This window comes from Lepisosteus platostomus, chromosome 1 (genome assembly GCF_059453375.1).
Source record: "Lepisosteus platostomus isolate fLepPlt1 chromosome 1, fLepPlt1.hap1, whole genome shotgun sequence".
Taxonomy (NCBI): Eukaryota; Metazoa; Chordata; class Actinopteri; order Semionotiformes; family Lepisosteidae; genus Lepisosteus; species Lepisosteus platostomus.
In genome coordinates this window covers 76,456,986-76,479,700 of record NC_142611.1, presented here as the reverse complement: position 1 = coordinate 76,479,700, position 22,715 = coordinate 76,456,986, and the positions used below count along the sequence as shown (strand labels likewise).

Sequence of the window (22,715 nt, the reverse complement as noted above, 5' to 3'; positions counted from 1 at the left end):
TTTCTATTTCCAAATTGTGGTAAATTTTATTTACAGTTCAAGTCAATCGCATGCAACATTTTTTAATTAAATGAATAAAACATGAAATTAGCAAAAAAAAACACCTGTTTCAAAATAGCAATATACAAAAATAGAGCTTACAAATACAGAATGTGTCCAAAAATATTCTGCTGCAGAACTCTTAGTTAACAAACGTCTATGAAACTGAGTCTCTAATGTTTCATAATGTTTCATGTTATCAGTGCCTAAAAGAAAGCCTGAAGACTCAATCACAGGGTTATCTTAAGACTGTCTTTTTGGTTAACGTGTATTATGATAAAGAAATCATATGATAAGATATGAAACTGGGAAGGGATACAGACAAATAGCTGAACATCATAATACTGACTTGGAACACATTCATTCCTTGTGCCTATTGCATTCAAAAGTAACACTGTGACCAGCGGTCAGGGAGGTCAGGTTTCACGAGCTAGCAGACTTCAACATACAATACTCACGTCTGAACAAACAACCTTGCATCTGAAACATAAGGTCAGGAATGACACTCTGCTCATAAATATAATGGCTGGCAGTTCAGTCGTGGATGAAGCAGGTTTCTACCTATAAGCAAAATGCTATACAAACATAAGCCATTGTTGAAATCAGAAATGATAGCAGATAATAAAGTACTGCTATTCTAAAGCATCTTTCGGACACATTAAAAGTATACCTTTCCTTCTCGGGCAAGCCTGTAGTTTCATTTGATTCTTCTCCCACACTCCAGTTACGCAGGGGACAACAAGGTACAGTACATGCATTTGGGAGCAAAGTACTAGTGTGCGGTATGATAGATAATGACAAGGAAGGAGCAGAAGTTTTGTTGAAAATGGGGAAACTGTCCAATGCAATTGATGGGGCAATACACCAGCTGTTCTCCATTTACACACGTCAGCACTAAAATGCACAGTGTATTTTGTGCCTAGTCTAGACGTATATGGACAATTAAGGTGAGCAATGCAAAGTTCAATCTGTACAACATACAGTTCCGTGTTCGATCAGACAAAAACAGAAATATACTGCAACACTCAATATAACATTCTTTATCTTATTGAGTTTTCCCCATTATAACTAATGACTGAAGCACAAGGAAGAATGTGGTTAATATTCTTTTGAATATGAAATGGCTGCATTTTACATATATCCACACAAAAAATGATCTAACAGACCATGGTAAAAAAAAAAGACAGTCTCATATTTCTCATATGATAATTATGAGATATTATAAAAAAGTTCAGTTATATACATAAAGACCTCTGAAGCAAGTCAATAAATAATCCAGCATCCCATTCCCTCCCTCTACAGTCAGGAGCCCTTGGAAAAGAAGGAGAAACAATAAATTGTTTAATTTAGGTAGCTTTCGAGTTCTAGTTACTCAATACTGGATTCTCTTAACACTTTCTGAACAAATGGACCACATCAGTCTAAATCCGAGCTCGAATAATGTGCTGGGCTCCTGCTTTGAGCCAACATGCTTACGAAACGTTGCAGAAGTAGCTGGTAAAAGTGGTACAGTACCACCACAACAGGGACTGGGATCTGGCATACAAAATTAGCAGATTGTTTACAGAGTTGGTACATTATTTAAGAATCACTGGGATCAAATACAGGACATTGGCGTACCAGGTGTGGCACTCAACTGTTTTGACACAAAAAAGGGACAATGTCTTCTAATGGTGAAGTCAGCCCGGGGAAAACATTCAGCAGACTTCAGATTCACAATGCAGAGGCCTGTTTGGTAAGGCTGCAACATGTTGTGCTCAAAGTCTTTCCTGGTGTTCCCTGTGTGGAACATTTATAACTGCAATGCTCCCACCTGTACACATTAATTGCAGTGCAACCAGATGTTGTCTTCTAATTTTTCTCTATGAGAAGCTTCCTCGTCTAGAACATCTGAAATCAACAGCACGTCTGTCTTAAAGCAAACCTAAAAATAAGTGTACAATGATGTAAAATATGTTCTTATTAATGGGTTGGTCATTTACATTAATAGAGACTGCAGTGCTCCTCTTTCGACCTGCAAACATCACATTCTGTGCAGCCAGGGGATCTTCACACGCCCTTCAAGAGCACGCTCGCTACTAGAAAGTCGCCATTGAGATATCAGTGTGGTGCTCATTCCATTTGATATTTCTAAAATGTGGCAGGCTTACTTTTGAGCATGGGCTGTCTACCTCTTTAGGAGCTCCTTTAAAAATAAACGATCATACGCTATATTCACTGTATTTAAATGTCTGAACTTCATATTAAATTGCATTAGATGTTCATTGTATAAATGTCTAAATGTGTAAGGGTTTGTTTTTTTCAGCCCAGAACCTCATGACAGCACATAGGGAGAATGTGGACACTTTCCTGCCTACCTCCCCCACCACGTTCAAGCCACTTGTCTTTTAACACATTGCCCCATACCAGAGGTTTGGCGCTAAACGATGGGGAGCATGCCCAAGGAGGCAGCAGAGGTCACTGTGTTTGCCAAGAGAGCCCTAGACAACTACTCCCACCATGCCCTTGGCGGCACTTAGCCAGGGGTGCGTCACCACTAGGGGAACAGCAGTCGCAGTCGGCTAGTGACATGACCCAGGCTCAGTCTCCTGGAACGTCTGAATCATAGAACTCAAGTGCTGACAAACGCTTTTACTGGCTAAATAGCAGAGTTGAAACATTTTAAGAACAGACAATCTTCTATAAAGGAATGTGAAGCAGAGCCTAGATGACGACCTCCTGACCTTCAACCCCAGAGATACCTGAACTCTCCCCTTACAAAAGGACAGCCTTGCCACAGCTCAGCATTTTCACACTATTTCTACACTTGGAGACAGTTTCTAAGCCAGCAGTTCTCACCTCCAGGGAAAACCACGCAGAAGACAAAAATGTCAGCTGTTAGGGTGACATAAATTTCAGCTGACCTACAACACATGGCCTCTATAATGGAAGAATGTGTTATAAATGAACAGTTTAAGCTTATAATAGGCAATTTGAAAACTCATCTACAAAACAAGGTACCTTTCACAGTAAAGCATCTAGATATCTGTTCCAAGCCATCTCCAGGTTTTGAAAGCACAAGTTTGGGGAAAAACTTTCAAGCTATAGGACAATATCTGCACCAGTGATGGGACAAAGTCATTATATATTAATGAACAAGTAATAGGTTTATTCCATGCTGAAAACAATTAGAAAACACGTTTCGGCTGTGGAGGCTTCTTCAGGAACTTGTTCCTTTGCAGCCTACGCATGCTGACGCAGCTACCCACCTGAACTATTATATATTGATGACTACCCATCATAATCCCTTAAACAGAACTACCATTTAAGGTGCCAGTGTGAGAGTTAAAATGTAGTGAAACCGCATATTGCTACATTGAAACTACAAGAGATTTTGTGTTACAGGGGTGCACAATCAGTTTTGAACTGGTGCTACAGTATGTAGTGTCTCTTTCACAAATGGATATTTAAAAAATATAAATAATATATAAATATAAATGGACTTGAAATATACAACTGTGACGTTAAATTTATCTTTGGATGAAGCACAGATTTTATTATCTTTGTTAACTAACCACTCCAGGTCATTATGTCTGTGGAGAGCCAGTGGAAACCCGCTGTCAATTATGCCATTCCAAAAAGTGTCCGTTTTCAGAGAATGTTAAAACTGTATCCTAAGGCCTTCATGCTAACAGACAACACAGGACGACGATATAAAGAGAATGCTTCTCTGTTGTCACTATCCCAGCCAAATGTTCTTAACTGGGAACAGTATTTGATAGCTAAATTACACAGTCCTCCAAGAGGAGTGGGTTTATTAAGGTCTTGAAGGGTACTTTTGACACCTAAAGGCACATTCCGTTGCTTCCTAAAATACACTAATCAGCTCTTATAGACCAGGCTTTTATGTTTCTGTAAGGAAGAAATATTAAACATACTGTAAACAACTGCTTCAATAAACACTGAGTGAGCTGAGTTTTATTTCCCTACTTTCCTGATCCTATACTCCACTTTGAAAAACCTTTAGACAAAAAAGTAAGAAATTGCATCCTTGCCCATGTAAGAGCATAAAAGTTTGTATTAATGGGTTGTTATTGTCATATGACTAATTGTCTGAAATATACTGCACACATCTGCACCAAAGCATAATGCTGTGTGGTTTCCGGGGCTGGTCAATCAAGACTCCGGTTCCTCAAAAGCACATCAATGAGACAGTTGGTGAAGTCCCATATGCAGTGTACATCACATTCACACATGCCCTGCTGTGTACTGTACCCTCCATTGTTTCAAACAGATCACACAGCAGTTTACCCATGAGTGAGCAAGGGTATGCCAAGTGCAATTACAAAAGGAAACGCAAAATAACAAAACAAACTCGGAAATCAAAAGAATATGCCAGAACAAGTGGTAAAACCCCCCATTCTCTATCAAAAAGCCAATTCAGTGCAACATGCTCACAGCTGCACTATTTAACACTTACAAAGCTTTATGTTAGCTGGCTAAATCCTTTAACTCGGACACTACCACTTTTGTAACAGTGTGGTTACAAAAACTCTAGGGACCATAAGAACACGCATGTTTGGAGTCCCCTGTAATATTTCAATATCTCCAGGTGAGGACAATCATTAAATTGATATGCTGATCTATACTTAATGTGATGCATGATACAGTACACTGCTATGCACAGCTATATTGAACTGGGATACCAACAATGCAAAGCTTGCAAAACAACAAATCCTGAAGGGATGATTTCTGCTTTTCTACATCCCTTCTGACTGAATTTGCAGTCAATAAAATATTCATGCCTTGTGCGCTACAAAGGGTAGGGTATCTCCAGCACTTCCACATAGTGTTTGATTAAATTAAAACTTAAAAACCTGGTCTTACAATGCAGCCTGATCGTTCTGTAGATCACCATAGAAATTATGAAAAAAATAAAACTCTGGCAAGACAATTAATACGACTATATTAACAAATTCTATGATGATTCTATGATGTCTTGCATAGTGTCAAAAATGAGGATGTTTGAGCAGAAGCTAATGGTATGAAGGCCCCCCCACTTACTGTATATAGGTTATTTGACATGAGATTGTTCCTTAATCTTTTGTATACATTGTCTTAATGTTGAACTGAAATTGTTATTTTTTCTCCCAAAGAGGAATGCACAAATTTTAATGTTAAAATGCAAAGACAATAACCTGATACTTTAATAGAATGCAGCAGAAAACATAGGTGAGCCTTTCCTACTAACTTTCTGGGCTCAGGGAATCGTGCAGCGCAGAGATGCACATCGTTTGCCAATCTCAAGAATTCATCAATGACTTTTCCCAAAAAAGAAAAGGGGAACAAATCAAAACCTTTGAAATACTAACAAAACAGCCTGGTTTTCTGTTTCCTTGGGGAAACTCTTTTTAGTCAAATGACAACTGAGGCTTGCATAAGCTACCCTCACCATGGGAAAAAAGTGAGATGTATGTATTATAAAAATGTTTGAACTGTAAAACAAATACACAACTTTAGCTTCCTGGAGCAGACAACACCAGAAGATAACTCTACAGTAATACACCCTTCTTAAGACACCTCATTCTTTTGATTAAGCTTGATCTTTAACTCACATCAGGTAAAGTGTCTTAATTCTACATGTCCAATATAGCTAAACGTAGCCAAACATGTAAAGTGCATTTAGCTGACGTATTTAAAAATACAGTTTAGGCACTGTGCAACATTTAGTGCTGTCTCTGCATTTAATGCTGATGCCATTTCATTCAGAACTGTAAAACAGATGGCTTGTCTACTGATTTTGTTTCTCCGAATTTAAAACAGAGACATGCTGAGCCAGTAATTCTTACTCACTGATGTATTTTATACAAATTGTAAAACAAATGACTAGGTAACAAAGAAATTATCACCAGCAGCTGTTGAGTAGCACCTGCTTGTGATTGTTTTAGTCCAGCTGTAAGACATACACACGTTTAATGCACATGCAAAAACTGAACTACGTAACTGAACTCAATGCTCACTCTGAACAAGATTTGGAGTGGTCACTGCACTATGTGAATTGGGTATGTACCTTTACCATATGGAGAGCAAAAGTTGAACTTGCAATCGTAATAAGTTTGTGTGTACAAGGCATAAACATTGACCTTATTTAGACTCATAATCTGCATAACATGATCTGCACTCTTCATTTTCTCTATTACAATGCAGCTAAAAAAAGGCCACGAGCTTAAAAGCATTTGCAAAGTTGTTCTTGTCTTGAAAATACAGAATGCAATATATTTTAAATATACCTGGTAAGGAGCTTCAAGCTTACAAAGTGGTTTAAAATGCCATGCAAGGTAAGTGGCCTTAAAATGTTGAAAGGAAAACTAAGGAAACAGAGGATATGTCCAGAGAGGGGAGAAAAAGGCTTTGCTCTCAGTGATTTGGATCTGTTGTGCTCAGCATTGATGACCTAAAACATTTCATAAGGAGAAACAAACACGTCCACACTGCTCTGGATATAGAGGCAGCTTCCAGTCCTCAGAGGTCCTTCGACATTCTCTTCACAAGATAAGACCACAAAACCTGTGTGGCTTCTTTTATAATAATGTGATATCTGCTTTCTCCCCTCTTGTTTCCATTCCACTGTTAAAAAGCATGTCCCTTTTTGTTAAGTCCCTTCTAATTTACATGTAACCCATGTGGCTCTGTACACACTGAACTAAATAAAAAAGTCATAACATTATTAATTATAATAATACAAAAATGATCTTTCTATAACTTCACAAGCAATTGGGGTTCAGTTTTTATAAAGTGCTGTTTAAAAAAGTTTGTTTCTTTAAAAAATAAAATGCAGCTTTTTTTCCTTTTCTTTTTTTTACGCTGGTAGTCCGAGAGAAAAAAAAAAGAAAGTGCTTTGGTGGTTGTGAAACAGTCCGAACGATCACATCCTGCCCCAGTGAGAAAAAGATTTATTCTTCATCGTCCGCAAAAAGGGGAAAAATAAAAATGAAAAGAAAATCTTTGTGAATCCACCAAGACAAGAAAAGAAGCAGCAGGTGCACACGGTCTCTGCATAGTGAAAACAAGTTCTTGCTTCTGTCTTTACTGTATGTCTGTGCATTTCTTGACGTGGGGATTTTCCGCTGAGGCCTACAGAAGCTGCTACACCATGTTCTCGACCCCTGGCAGGGGCTGCTGGGAAGGGCCCTGCTGCTCCATGTGGCCCTGTTGCTGAGCCAGCTGCAGGACAGGCATGTTGCACAGTGGACACACCTTCCTCACCTCCAGCCATTTAATGAGGCACCTAATGGGGGACACAATGTCACGTATGGTAACGACAGAAACTGCAGTTAAAAATATACTTATAAACATCCACATATACACTTATACACATCCATATATACACTTATACACATCGACAACATATTTTTTTAAAGCTGGAGGTCGAGACACTTTGAACCTATTCCACACTTTCAAAGCAAAAAACAAAAAACGAACAACTAATATGAAGGAAGAAAATAAAAGTCACAATTCCATAAGTGTTAAAGCTCTTGGCTGTGGCACACCTCAATAAATGTACAGTAGGTGCATAAAATTACTTTAATGAGCCACGTACTATAACTAGCTGGGTGGCTCCGTTTGTGCACAATAATAGCTCTCATCATTTAAGAATAAAAACACCTGTCTGTGTGAAGTTCATTGATCAGGTAGTGAATTTCAAGCAACCACAAAGATCTAAGTAGCTTTCAAAGAAAGACAGGGATAAAGTTATTGAAAAGTGCAAATCAAGCGAAGGGTAGAAAAATACTGAAGTCTCTGAACATCCCCATAAGCACAGTCTATTCAATCTAATTGTGAAAACACTTTACAGACACCAGCGGGATTCATCCAGGCATGTTGCCACTTAAGAGACTTATTTTATCAATGCTTTTGCTATTTTTATTGTTTGAGAGCTGCATGAAGTGGGAGCAGGGCCAAAGACCCAATTTATATGTAAATGCAACAATGATGATTTTTAATATACTGTAGCTCCCACAGGATCGCCACAGGATGGACAGATGAGGGGCTGGAAAGATTGGAAGAGGATAACGGTGATACCTATACTAAATGAGGATTAAAAGAACTGTCTATCGATATGTCATTTATACTTACTGTACATGTATCCTTACTTTCTGGATGAACACTATTTCATTAGATGGGCACATATTTCTTTCACAATACTTAACACTCACAAAAAAACACTCATTTTTTTTAAGAAAGGCACATATAACATATAAAACATAATCCAAAAAGGAAAATAATTCTGTACTGTCAATTGCTGAAATACCACAAACTAGTTAACTGACAAAGACATCTAAGTATCTAAATAAATCCAATGCGCTGGTTTAATATATTATTTGTAGGACTAGATCAAAAAATATTTTGCTGTGTAGAAAAAGACCTCTTTTTAACAGTTCACAAAAATATTGTGATCAACATCTGCAGCAATAGATGCAAGAAATAATTTATCACAATTCCTTTATTTTAATGGTGGCAGTAAAAAAATATTTATTAAAATGTTTATTATTACTGTTTTTATTATTAAAGATCAATTTTGTACCCTGAGATTAGAAATGGCTGCCAACCAGAAACGAACATCTACTTAAAGGCAGAATATACCTGTGTCAGCTCTGCCTGAGAAATCCTTCACAGACTGCAAACTAATGGCAACATAACAAAAGCAAATATAACTGGCAGTTTTAAAAGTTACCTGCTAACCTAGAAAAAAAATCAATTTACCAGGTATTATCAGTGGACTATAGTAATATTTATCAGTGGACTCATGACACTCATGAGATCGTACTGGAAAATGTTGTGTGTATTCTAACTCATACATTTCTAAACAATGCCGCAACACAGCAGGGTGTATTAGTCATTCAGGAAAGGAGAAAGGCAGTAAGAGCTATCACTTGGCACTCATTAACATAAGTCTATAATTAGAACTCATGGGCAGATTACACTGTCACACGGCACTCATGCCATTTACAGATGCTTTTGTTATTGGCTCCAGTTTATACCTACTTTCTGTGAAAGGCATGCTTGCATGGGCATATTCCCAGCTCATCTTTCTGCTTGAACTCCTCCAAACAAACTGCACAGATCTGAAAGGAAAAAAAAAATGTCAACAGATCTTAGAATAAAAATATGTCGCATTACCAATGTTTAGTTCAGGTTAAAATGAATTAAAAGTTAATGAAGAGTGTACTGTACATCTACTTAAAACTTTCACTTTCCAGTCAACTCTTTAAGATCTCTACTATGTCCTTTTTATTAATTCTGTGCAACCAAAAAAAGGAAAACACTAATGCTTTATGTTTCTTCAGTCCCAGGCTCACAATGGTAACTGTAATAAAGATGCAATATCATTCAACTGAGAACTGTGGCAGTTTCTATGCTTAACGTCTGCAGTAAATACAAAGCAATAATTATGCTGGCTTTGGTTTCATTATAGTTTACTCAGATCCTGACTTTTATTATGACAAGGCACACATGTAAATAACAAAAACACTTCAAATGAAACCACATTTGAGGCATGTCCAAATTAAACACGGTGACTTTAACTTTTGCATCTGTATAAGGCTTTAGAATGGGCACAATAACAAACAAAACAATTTCACTTGGTTCTAACAGAATTTAGTCAGCATATAATGTCTGTCTCTTTGCAGAGTAGCACACATCGCTCCAAATTACATTTTGATGAGCAATAAACTTTGACCTGCTACTGCATCTGAAGTTAAGCCAGCTTCTAATATCTCCAGGCAGTGTGAGTGCAAATTCGCCATTTCAACCGCCAAAAAAAACAAATGAATCCCTGCAGAAACGTGTCTCCTTGAGAGAAAAACTGCAGGTGCAGACGTCCTCTCTCTTGGTCGATATGTTCATTAGCAGCACAGAACAAAAAAAGGAACATCTTGACATTCTTGACACAGAAGGCAAACAAAATCACCCATTTCTTCACATAACTGAAAAAAAACAATATGGAACTACAGCGGCAACAAAGTGGCAATCCCAGATCCAGTTTCGCCTTCCCTTCCCTTTTGTGTAAAGCTGTGCAAGATCAGCTGGCTTCTTCTCTCTGAAGACTGAGCAGCTGAGCCTGGCAACATGGAGGTTTAGAAAATTCACACCAAAATTCAGATCCATGCCAAAAAGAGTTACCTTTTAAATGGGAAATTGGAGATGGGTAATCTTGTTGGGTACTGAAATGATTTTCAGCACAGAATCCTTAAGGGAATCTGGACTGATATAAAAAGAGAAAAGGCTATATAAAGAGTATGGGAAAAATATATTGTCATGTCAGAATTACAATGAAAGAAAAATCTGATGGGACCAGTTTTGAACCGGTTTGTAACTCAGCTTGACAAAGACAACAGAACAAGATATGATCATCATCACCAGTGTTACAATGAGTGACTTTTCACCACCACCTGTCCATGTAGATTTGGCTGTAATGTTATATGGTGTACAGTACTTTGGACTGAGAAGTATGTGGACGTTACCACCTGTGAGGGTAATGAATCATTCACATGTCACAATCATGACAGGCTTAGCCTCTCCTCCTACTATGTACTTTAGAAAAAACCTGAGCAGAAGCTCAACATTCCCCCCCCCATTAGAGGTATTTACTTCATAATCTATAGCAGCATTCCAGTGTTTCCAACAAAACAGGTTTAATAATTAATAATAGATAATCGTATCTATTAGTGATCTTAACTAATTAAAGGTCTAGTTAAAAACTAATTTAAGGTTATCTTTCAGCCTATCTGATTGTTAATGCAATCCTTTTTCTTATCCTTACAGTTTAAGTACTATAACAGAGTGTGGCAACCAGCTATTACTTTGCCAATAAATAGAGATTGTGGTTTTCTAATTTAGCACACCCATTTATTTCAAGTGTACAGGCCTGTGCTACAATGATCCAGAAGGAACTAAACTGGCTCTACACCTGGAATTTGCCCCGTCGATTCTCACATCACTTCCAAAATTGCTATCTGGGTTTCTCAGTAATATCCCAGCTGCATTCCTCCGATGAGTGTGATCGTGTTGCAAAGAGGTGAGAGCGAGAGTCAGGCGCGGTTTGAAATTTTAATGATCTGCCACTTCAACTCTGCTGAGCAGCTAGAGATATGTGCTAAATGACAGTGCTGCGAAATTAAATATGCAGAATGCCATCATGAGCCAACATCAGCTTCTGATGTGCAAATAATAGCATGGAATCAACAATATTTGAATATGTGAGTTTTTATTCTCAAAAATAAAGAAATGCCTGGGCAGGTCTGGTCTCTTCATTCACAGTACTTGTAGCATGCGTATTTAATAAGTGCCACACAAAGGAGGCATGTAGTCAGCTCTGTGAAGGTCTGTGATGCCATGTGGGACACTCCATGCATGAAGGCCCTCCGGTGGCTGAGTGAACTGGACGGCAGAGTGCTGTAAGCATGTGACCTTCTGGGCCGGGGGGTGAGAAACCTCAGACACGAACCTGCCTCTGTTGCACAGTGGAGGGAAATTCAGTCTGGCGGCCTTTTGTATAAAAAAAGGAACGTGCGCACACTCACAGGGAAGTCTTCAACTGCAGACCAAAAGAACTGTCTGAATATGAAAATTTAGCACAAAAAGAGCGAGTTGGGGAATAAAACAAAGTTAAGAGTAAAATTCATTACTCCCAACATAATGGGCTATAGAATTAAGTTCTTCTTTGTTTGTAAATAAAGCCTACCAATGTGCATGTGCACATACAGTATATTACAATGACTTTGCTAATTGAAAATTTTAATGTGAAATATTCCGGGTATGTAAAAGGCTCAAGGAATTTTTACTCTTTTATTTAAAAAACTCAGTTTTACCGAGGTTATGACAAAATAATTAAAAGTTAAATTTACTGAATAAAATCATCATGTCCTTGAGTAACTGATCACTTCCTGAGTGGCTAGTACCTCGCTTGCAGGTAAAAATGCCATTTCCTTCCCATTCTGGAAGAAGAGACTTTCTTCAGTGATCATCTATCAAGGTTTTGGGGGCTAAGCAGGAAGTGACCTACCACCTGGACAAAAGATGACATTCTCAAGACATTTAAGAGAAACACACCAGGACCTACTGGGAGACAGCCCTTTTCTCCCAGGGCAGTCTCGGGCTCTCTGCTAGGCTCAGCAGCAGCACTACTGCACCAGTGTATCTTTAGTCAGGGTTGACTTATGCTGTAGCACTGAGGTGTTGAAAATCAGGCTGGGGGATCAAAGGTAGACCAGGACTTGTGGGAGCAGAGAGGATACCCTTCTGGCCCACTGGCAGGATCCTGGAACCTGCTGAAGACTCTACCTGCTGCAGATCAGAGCCCACAGGGCTCCAGAGGAGCTGTGTGCCCTTGAGCGTGTGCGAGTCCTCTCTGATGAAATGTTGATAGTTTTAGATCATTTTGATGAGTAAGTCCCTTGATCACTGTTGTTGCTAGGAGGATACTGCAACATGCTTGGACAAGAAGGTGGAGTTCTCAGCTGCGACAATCAGCCGGTTTCCCAGCACTAAGTTCCTGACAAGATCTTTTCTTCTTTTGTTAAGTTTTATTGTTAGGATTGTTCGAAGTTACAATCATTCTAGGACCTGGGAAAAACCAACTGAATTTGTTAACTAATTAATAAAGTCTTGGAAGAATGATATGCCAAAATGCCACCTTTTGTAAACCATTTGGCCCTGTGAAGATATTTCAGCATCTCCAGAAAATTCTAACTATCCAGCTATCTGCATTCCAAGCTCCTGATCATGTCATATCCTGCCTCCTAAAACAAGACTTTAGGGCGACAGCCAGAAATTCAGAGCCAGTTTTCCAAGACATTGCTGCTGGAGAAAGCAATGTCCGGAAAAGCTCTAGTGTTAAGTGTGGAGGAGGCACATGAAAAAGCTGATTCAAATCAAAACCAACTCCCTCCCTCAAACATCAAGAGCCCAATGATACCTATGCAAGCATTTCAGGTTTGTTTTTAGAGTTCAAAAACATAAAAGGAAGTAAAATAAATCTTTGCATGTGCATGTCAACAGCAATGTATCATACATATGTAATTTCATCAGGTAGATCAATGTAGATTTAAAAATAAACAGACTAAACAGGGACTAAAACCATTAGTATAGTGAAAAGAACTATCCAGAATAACTTTTCTGTACAAATGAGTTTCGAGAATACTTTTGCTTTCGCAAAGAAATTAATGTTATTCTGAAATGTTATTTCTCTACCAAATAAATATGTTACTCGCCTACAAAAATATTAGAGAGAATGCCTGTCAGTCCACCTCCAGGCTATAATGAGAGATGAGCTGCAACAAGCTGCAGCACCATTTCTAACACGCACCCCTGTGCCCTAAAACTTGTTTCCCGTTGTAAATCCTTGAGGGCGTCTGAACTGAAACACCATCTGCTACTGCTCGAAGTGATGCACCAGATGATACGTACATCAACAACCATAACTCCCATGAGATGTCTCACAGCAGCCTCCTTTTCTATTTCCTCACAGCACAGTGAGGAAAAGGTCTGGTCTGCTGCTACTTTACAGGCCTTAAGAATGAGGGTATAATAATAATAATAAATAATTGCTTACACTTATATACACGTATACACTGTGGCAGGTCCTCCCACTACCCTGGGAACTCCTATGGAACATAGTATTCTCACATGTTGGCACAGCAGTTGAACGTATATTGATCTGCATATTATACGTGTAAAAAAGAGATACAATTTTTTTTTTTTAAATCTAACTGTTCTACTATGCAAAAGCATTTTTTTCCCACAATGGATGGCATTCCAATGATACTGGAAAGAATTGGAATAACTAGGTGTGTCTTGACACAATAGTGTCACTGAGAACATTGCATTAGCTTGGATGTGTCAAGTGATGAAAGAACACCAAGGATCTTGGTTCTCAGGAAGGAACTAAATAAGCACCAGTCACTCAAGATTACAGGAAGGATATGCACAGTTTCTGTTTTTTTGTCCTTCTGAAATTACAGATTGGGAAGATTCAAGTATATTTGAACTGTCATATGTATTATAATAGATAACATGTGCTACACCAGTGTTGTGCAGCAAGTGATTTTTTTTAGCTGGTTTTATTTACAATCTAAGAACTCATGCAAAGACTAATAACATAGGTGTTTCAGTGTTCTATACTTTACTGTACTGATACTTTACTGATTAAACCTGATTTTTTTATACAGATTAAAGAAAGCAATGCTACACTTTCCCCTGATCATTGAAAACAAAATACCATGAATAAAAATATTATACTTATATAATGTTCTGCTTATTACTTACAGAATCCTCTTATTGCTGTACACAAATTAAAACAGCTGTCAGTAAGCAGCCCTAAAAATGGACTGACAATCAGTAAGAACATGCATCTATTGCGCATTGTCCCGTTAGATTTGGATTTTTACTTTCTAAAAATTGGTGTTTCCATCAGTTAACTTGCTTCATAAACAGGATTTTTATCATATGAGCTTGAGGTTTGGACATTCTGGTTTTGAATTTTAATTACAAAAACAAGAGACCTAACCAGAACACCATGGTCACCTTAGCTTTTACAAAAAGGTTCTCACAGATAAAAATTGCCTTTTATCTTTTTAAGTTTAAGCTGTGCACACGGCGTAGCGTCCAAACTTGACCTACTTCAAGTACATAATGTGATCTTCTTGGGGTGAGACTTGACGTCTGTGAAGAACTTATTGATATCCTCTTAAAATTAAGGAAACAGAGCAAAGTCTATATAAATCAGTGAACTGACAAATGAGTCAAGTCCATGACCAACCCTCATTAAAATTCCCTAATTTATTTTTCTCTATAAACAATTCATTTCCAGGAAAGAAGATTCCTTGGGAGAATCAACAAGAAAGTATGATGCTTCTCAGGAGGAAGAAAGGAACCACAGTTCTCCATCAGTTTCATATGATAGCAATATAAAAAAGCCCCAGCTCCCAAGAATGCAACTAGCGACTTGCATACAAATTGAACACACAACACACACACTTGTTGAATGGCGCTCACAAAGTCAGCTATTATATACAAAAAAAAACAACTTCAAGAAAAGTGTTTCTTTGTAGTAAGCACGGCAAGCCTGCAACAGAGAATCAATGTGTCCAATATTCTCACATTGTCCAGACAGGACAGATGCTTGAAGGCTGTTGTTGTGAGCCAGGGACATATGAAACATTTGGCAGCAGACTGACATTTTTTAATATATTATTTAGAAATATATATATATATTTGTCACTGTCAGCAAAAACTTCCATCAGAACTTCCTCTGGTTTTCCTAAGAACATCTGCACAACTGTTTTCATTATGTTATGTGATTTTGAAGTTTTTTTTTTTACCAGACCAGTAAACACCAGTTTATCACAGGCGTTTAAATCAACAAATAGTACCAAGCTCACCTCATGTAGATTTAGTTCTTTCACCTTTTCCTTCTGAATAACCTGAAAAAATGACAGAAAAATCTGTAAGACTTAGGTTTGCACTAGTCAGAAGACAACATCCTTCATGCCAGCGAACAAACTTCGAATGTCAGGAGCATAGTACTGTATATACCCAACAACAGCTGTCATGTGTATGAACAACCATTTTAAACATGGATGTGCTGGTTTAATTCCAGACCAATGAAGGACCGGCGGCAACAAGACTATGAAGCCTGCTGGAAGCTGAATATTAAATGACTTTATTAAGAAAAGGTAAGCACTCAAACAAACAGTTTTCAACACATCTAAAACTGAAATATTCAGAACCTGAGAAAGAAAAGTGGCTTAATATACTGTAACTGCTCAATGAATAAAAAAAGGAAACCAGATCTAAACATCAAACAATAACTTATTTACCTAAAACACAATCTGAAATAAGATTCAAAGAAATCCACCCATAGTATGTGAATAAAGGGTAAAATGATATAGTTAACCACTGCAGCCTGGTGCTCATTTCAGAAACGAGACTGCACCAGCACTGTTAAAAAGATGGATTCTTTAGCTCATCTCAGAAAACCAGCAGCCATATCACCCTGCAACTCGCAACTGGCAACCCACTGAAGCTAAGCAGGTGTGAGCCTGGTCAGTACCTGGATGGGAGACCTCCTGGGAAAAACTAAGGTTGCTGCTGGAAGAGGTGTTAGTGGGGCCAGCAGGGGGCGCTCACCCTGTGGTCCATGTGGGTCCTAATGCCCCAGTATAGTGATGGGGACACTATACTGTAAACAGGCGCCGTCCTTCGGATGAGACGTAAAACCGAGGTCCTGACTCTCTGTGGTCATTAAAAATCCCAGGGCTCTTCTCGAAAAGAGTAGGGGTGTACCCCGGTGTCCTGGCCAAATTTCCAAATTGGCCCTTACTAATCATGGCCTCCTAATAATCCTCCTCTATGAATTGGCTACATTACTCTGCTCTCCTCCCCACTGATAGCTGATGTGTGGTGAGCGTTCTGGCGCACTATGGCTGCCGTCGCATCATCCAGGTGGATGCTGCACGTTGGTGGTGGTGGAGGGGAGTCCCCATTACCTGTAAAGCGCTTTGAGTGGAGTGTCCAGAAAAGCGCTATATAAGTGTAAGCAATTATTATTATTATTAATTATTAAAACAAGTGCCATGCATCTAGAACCAAAAGACATATCTGAGACTTGAAGATGACAAACTTACAGGGGCTAAAAAGAAGATATTAGGTTGAAGAAAGCTTTATACACAACACTGCTACTGAAATTAGTGAAATGCTGGAGATCAGAAACAGAAGGTCTTGCTAACTAGTATAAATATTTAATAGTAGTCATTTTCGTCTTGCGTTCTTGTTCATGAAGTGAGGGCACATACGGTATCTATGCCAGTAAAGGAGAAAAAAAAATCTATAAAAATAGCTGGAAAATCGAAACAGCCCTTGACAAGGGTTTATGTAACAATAGAGCTTAGTCACAGTGTCGTGAAAATTAAAGTGTGTTAAATTTCCCCTGTAATTAGACCTTTAAGGTTGTGGTTTGAGTTTCACCCTAGCCTTTAAATTGAGTGCATATTTAAAACTTGCAAAAGACATGCCTCTGTGAATTTCTGGATTAAACATGGAATATTTCACAGAGCCACAAAGCTATTCAGTGCTGCAGTGGCAACAAGACTGTTCTGAACATGTGTGCGAAAACCTGCTCATCTAACTTTTGAACTCATGGGAATAAATTCAAGGAGCGATGATGAACCATCCCAAAAACCCTCAAGGATGAAAGAAATCTCAAATTTCTTTACAGGAAATGACCTTATACATCCCAGCACTTGGAAAAGCAAAAATGTGGGCATTCAAACATAGTTACCTGTTTGTAAGCATATAACTCCTTGTGTGCCTGATGTCGTAACCTGGAGAACAAAGAAAACACATTTTTTCAGAAACACGCGCCATGGTCACAGCTACGTAATACAATCTGTACTATGACACTGCTTCTTTCAAAACCTGTAACAAGGGGATTCCATATTTGTTGCAGTAGGAAAGAAATGACCTTGTTTAGCAAGTTAAAATTAAAGTTACATTCAAAACAGCTGTAGTAGTCGCATGTGGAGATGTTAATAGCATAAATATTAGCTATCTTAATGCTTGACATAGATGCTGTAATTTTGATTTAATGTGGAAAGTCAAGTGAATTATCAGGCACATACTGTATTCAGCACAAGTGAACCAGGATTTTCTAGCAGTTACCCTATGTGTTAGAACAATCTGTTTCCTCTTATTTATATCGATGTGAACCTAAAGCAAAAAACTGTCATTAAATAGATCCCTTGTCTACTTTTTAGATGTTTAACAGTCACAATTTAAGCAGAAGGCGAAAATAAGAGAGTTGAGAGTAGCAGCAACTGTCATGTCTTGTATATTTTAGACAACTTGAAGAAGTCGATAGCAACATGGCTTAATCTCTTTAATCAGGACATAAAAAGAGGAGCTTAAAAGGAAGATGAAATTTCCATACACTTAGTTTCTCTTATTCATGTTAACATACAAAACCTCTCCAAAGAAGTTGAAACTTTCAATAAACATCAAAAACAGACATTTTGCGAGACATCTTAACCTGGGGTCTGTCTTAAGAGTCCAAATTTGTTGAGGGTGACCGTAAAATATCACACAAATCTGACACACTGCCAACCCATTTCCTTTTTGGAAATTCATTTTCTGTGTCGCACCGTATTTTAAAAACCATGGGTTACTCAAAATCTTAATACAACACCTAAGATGTTGGCTGCTTCCAACTTGATATTCCTGCAACATTTTCCTCTCTTGGCTGGATTAAACCCAGACACTTAGACATACAGTACACTACTCTTTCAACACGCTGTTCATTTCTCATATCCTTAGGAATTCCATACCTCAGATTTATTAATTTTATATTGATACAGTAAAGACTTCCCCCTCCCCCCACCAGTTCAAATCCATCTGCACCTGCCTCTTTAATACTGTACTTGATTTGCCAGGAAAGCTTGATTAAACCTAGGAGGTGTTTTGATGTCAAGCAGATGAAGATATTTCAGTTTCCCACCTTTGCTTCAATTATTATGAGGATAATTTAGATTTTTTTTCCCGGCAGCAGTCAATGTGATCGTTTTTAACAGATAATAACAGTAGATGCTTCTGAAAATCTAACAGATCTTAGGCAGCAGTGAGAGGCTATATAGTCTATAAATAAGGAAACGCCAGGCCTGAGAGCCAAGTGCAAAGAAAGAAAACCATAAAACTGAACACATGCTTTTGAAGTTCTTTATTAACCTGACATATCAAAGAATAAATTCACCACTAACAGTTGAAAGCAGCCAACTGTGTTATGACAGAATTCTTGATAAAATCTGTAACCCTTTGATCTTGCTACATAATGGAAGATGCTGATGTGCAAGCACCTGCCTTATGTATTTTATGTGGCTGTTGCTGCTTTTTAAAAGCAGCTTCTTGGAAAAAACACTGCAGTATAGTATAGTTCACATTCACCAAAATCTGATGCATCTGATGCAAGAAACCACAACTCAACTGTACTTCTCGATGATTGAGTTAAGAATCACACTCCCACAAGAGGGAATTTCAAAAATACATTGCTTTGTGTTAATTTAGAATTTATTATTGATTAAAACATGACTTGATTTTTCAGTCACAGTGAATTCAGTACTCAAAACAAACCCTGACAACACATTCATACAGTTTTAAAGAGGATATATACGGAATAAAACAAAAATATCACACAGGAATACAATTTAGACCATGCTGCTTGAGTATTCAACCACAAAAACTGATAAAAAAGAGAAAACAGTTTTTAGATTTACCTCCATTACTAGTAACTTTAACCTCTCCCGAGTTCAATGAGAGAAATCTGTAAAACAGGCAGCACAGTCTAGGAGAAAACAACGCCTCAAAACAGAGCTGTCATTCTGAAAGAGACCAGCAGGTAAAGGTGCAGGAACTCCCTTGTAAAAAGGCAAATGGAAATGAGAATATTCTCTAAAACTGGCCATTTCAAAGCAGTGAAAAAAAGTACGTTTGCTAGACTTATAAAACCTGCACTTCAGTCTAACAGTGTGCTAACAGAAACTGCTCCAGCAAGACACACTTTTCTTCACTAATTTTAAAGGGTTAAAAACTCTTTCCTTAGAGAATCACAGATAAATAAACAGTATCTCTGTTTAACCTATTTGCAATCTGAAGGGTGGAATCTCTCGATGGAGTGCAGTTTTTCAGGGCAATGGCACACAGACGTTAAGTTCTCTTCTAACACGTCTTCGTCATTTATCTATGCAGCTGACACAGGGAAGCCCTTCACAGGCAGACTCCAAGTCTGATCCCTGCAAGGACTGGCCAGCAAAAATCTTAATGTAGACATGTTCTGTCTAATTCTAAAATGAATTTGAAATTACATGACTTGGAAAGTTGCACTTATAATACATGTTGTTCCACACAAAATGTTTAACTATTTACTCATCTGTATTTCAACAGTTTTCTAAAGCAATGGAAATGTAAGGAGTCTTTGTGTAGTTACGTAGATCAGTAGGAAACCACTGTACTATTCTCTCTTGATTGGTCAAAGGAGAAAAATGAGCTGCTCTCAGTATCTGAACACTTAAGTTCTTCAGTAGTATTTCTACATTTTATTCACAAGGGCTGAAAGCAAACAAGGAACTTGCTAAAATAAAATGGTCAAATCACAATCAATCTTAACTAAGATAAGATGATTTGTGGTTTGGTTTGACTTAACATTGATCTGCAAAGGAACAAGTAATAGGTTTATTCCATGCTGAAAAAAAGAAGAAAGAGAACACAACGTTTCGGCCGTGGAGCCTTCTTCAGGTGTGAGAGAGACAAGGCAGTAGGCAAAGGTAAAGTAGTGGGAGAACAAAGGTTGGGAGGGAGGAGGAGTGAGAGGCGGGAGCAGGGGACAGAAAGAGAAGCCGATCAAGAGGTGTGAAGTCAGAATAGGTGTAGAGAGGTGTGAAATGAAACTTCCAAATAATGGAGAAAATGTAAAAGAAGAGTAGTCTGTCGTTAAGAGAAGGGGGAATGTGTGATCCTAGCTCCAGGAGAAGTTTGGTTTCGGTAGTCTTTTCTGATGTATGAGTATTGATTATTGAGTATTGAGTATTGTATTAATATTGATCTGTTTGCATTGACTAAAAAAGGAGCTTGTTTTCAATGTGGCATGTTATTATCTGATTTTATTTGTCTACATCCTGTTAAAACGGGCCTTCAAAGAGACAAGAATTCTGGGAACTATTTCCTCCAGAACATGTGCTGATAAGCATTAAGTTACAGTAACTGTCCACAGTCTTCAATGGCCAGCAAAGAGAGTTCTCCAACATAAAAGCACTTTAGCAAAGTAACCACAAGGCCTACTGTATTTATTTACAAGTCGTAAGATTTTATAATCATTACAGAATAACACTGAACAGGGAGACTGCATCTTTAAAAGCTTTTACATTTATGTTTATCAACACACAATCAATGACTTGGTAATCTGACCACCATTTCAGGAGCAAATCAAGGTAAAACTACAGTTCCATACATTTTTAAATACTGTACTTTACTGAGAAACATTCAATAAATTTGAAAGGAACTTACCAATTTCCCCCGATGCTTGGCTTACAAGAGGCCAGGCTGTATTTGGTTGAAAGCTGCCTTCCCACGGTGTTTGATATGAAATGCTACAACTGCATGTGTTATCTAGCAAAACTGAGAGACGGGCCTTGCCATCAGGGCTTTCATGACCACCCAGGCTGATGTTGCACGGACTGGTTTCGTGTTAATTTAGTATTTTAAGTAAATTTGTGCAGTGCTGTGAATACTCCACTAGGTATATGATCCATGATTTCCTCCCCCCAGTTTAGCACTGCTGCTTCACACTGCTTCACTTCTTGAGTATTGCTGTCAGCTAACAGTGTTTTCTGGGAGTTTGTGCCCATAGTTCGTGACACAGAGCAAACAGTACTTCTGTCCTTAAAATTCCCCAGTAATACCAGCCCTTGTCCTGTGACCTGCTTAGCATATCAGAAACTGCTTCCTTCCTTTATTTCACCACATAAGTTAATAGGGAAGAGAACTGATTAAGACCTTAATCTGAACCCAAGTCAAAACATTGCTAGGACAAGAACAGAAATAGATGTGAAGCAGTGTTACTCCAGACAGTGCTATCTACAGTCTCAATGAAAACACAGGACTGTGCTTTTGAAAGGCCATGTGCACTGAGGGTCAGCAAGGCCAGTCATTCAGAACTGAGCAGACGTGCCCAACGAACACCAGTGTAGTCCAGCAGACACACTAATGTGCCACAGAAGGCCAATCACAAGGCCAAGGCAAGAATTCCTTTCTGTTTGTATTTTCCCCCACTAATGAATACACCGAGTTGTGTACGCTGTCTCTTTACTGCACTGAAAAAATAACAGCTGTATTCGGGCTTGTATGGTGCCTTTTAAATCACAGTTTAATTACTGTATAATGTTTGTAACCATCCCATCTGGTAAAAATGAACTGGTTAATCTTTGAAAGTCTGTAAAGTATAAGTTACCAATAAACTCATATGCCTCTACTGTATTTCTGCACAACAGAAAAAAAAAAACTTAGCTGGTTTTAAAATACTTTTCAAGCCTTAACTGTTTAGAGGCTAAGTAAATACTGCACATATAACTAAGCATTTCTGTACCCTTCATCTGAAGTCTGTTAGAACAAAACAAACGTTGAAAACGTTGGTGGATTTTTCAGATTATCAAGTCAGTAATTCATTACCTTCTCCAAACTGTGCTGATTGACCCTTTTTATCAGCGGGGTAAAGCATTTTTGTTAATATCTGGCAAACAATTAATTAGTTGCACAAATTAATACCAAAGCACCTTGATGAAAAAAAAATGGTAAAAAAAACCCCCAACACAATGGCATCGATGCCTCAATTTATTTTTAATGCATTTTGCAAAGTACTGATATTATTTGATGGTATTTTCTTTTCATACCTAAAAACATTAAATGAGCTATTGACAGAGTATGTTATTTGCATTATGTAAAGAGTTATGTAAATGCATTAAGAACAACAGATGCATCTTATTTTAGATCCATCATTTCTGGTGTAGATCATAATTGGTGTAGATCATAATAGGTGTGAGCCTGGTCAGTACCTGGATGGGAGACCTCCTGGGAAAAACTAAGGTTGCTGCTGGAAG

The 22,715-nt window shown here is 38.1% G+C and overlaps 1 protein-coding gene across 5 annotated transcripts in view; it reads right to left on the bottom strand.

Moving 5' to 3' along the window:
• Window positions 1-22,715, bottom strand: part of rnf24 (ring finger protein 24) — a 45,264-nt gene continuing 22,549 nt past the window's right edge. For all 5 annotated transcript variants that reach the window (XM_088637707.1, XM_088637729.1, XM_088637740.1 and 2 more), the window contains 4 exons: window positions 17,357-17,399; window positions 15,459-15,500; window positions 9,064-9,143; window positions 1-7,306 (listed from right to left, as the gene is read on the bottom strand). In XM_088637707.1, coding sequence (XP_088493833.1) covers window positions 7,165-7,306; window positions 9,064-9,143; window positions 15,459-15,500; window positions 17,357-17,399 — 307 coding nt within the window. In that variant the 3' untranslated portion in view covers window positions 1-7,164. The remainder of the gene's footprint in view (window positions 7,307-9,063; window positions 9,144-15,458; window positions 15,501-17,356; window positions 17,400-22,715) is intronic.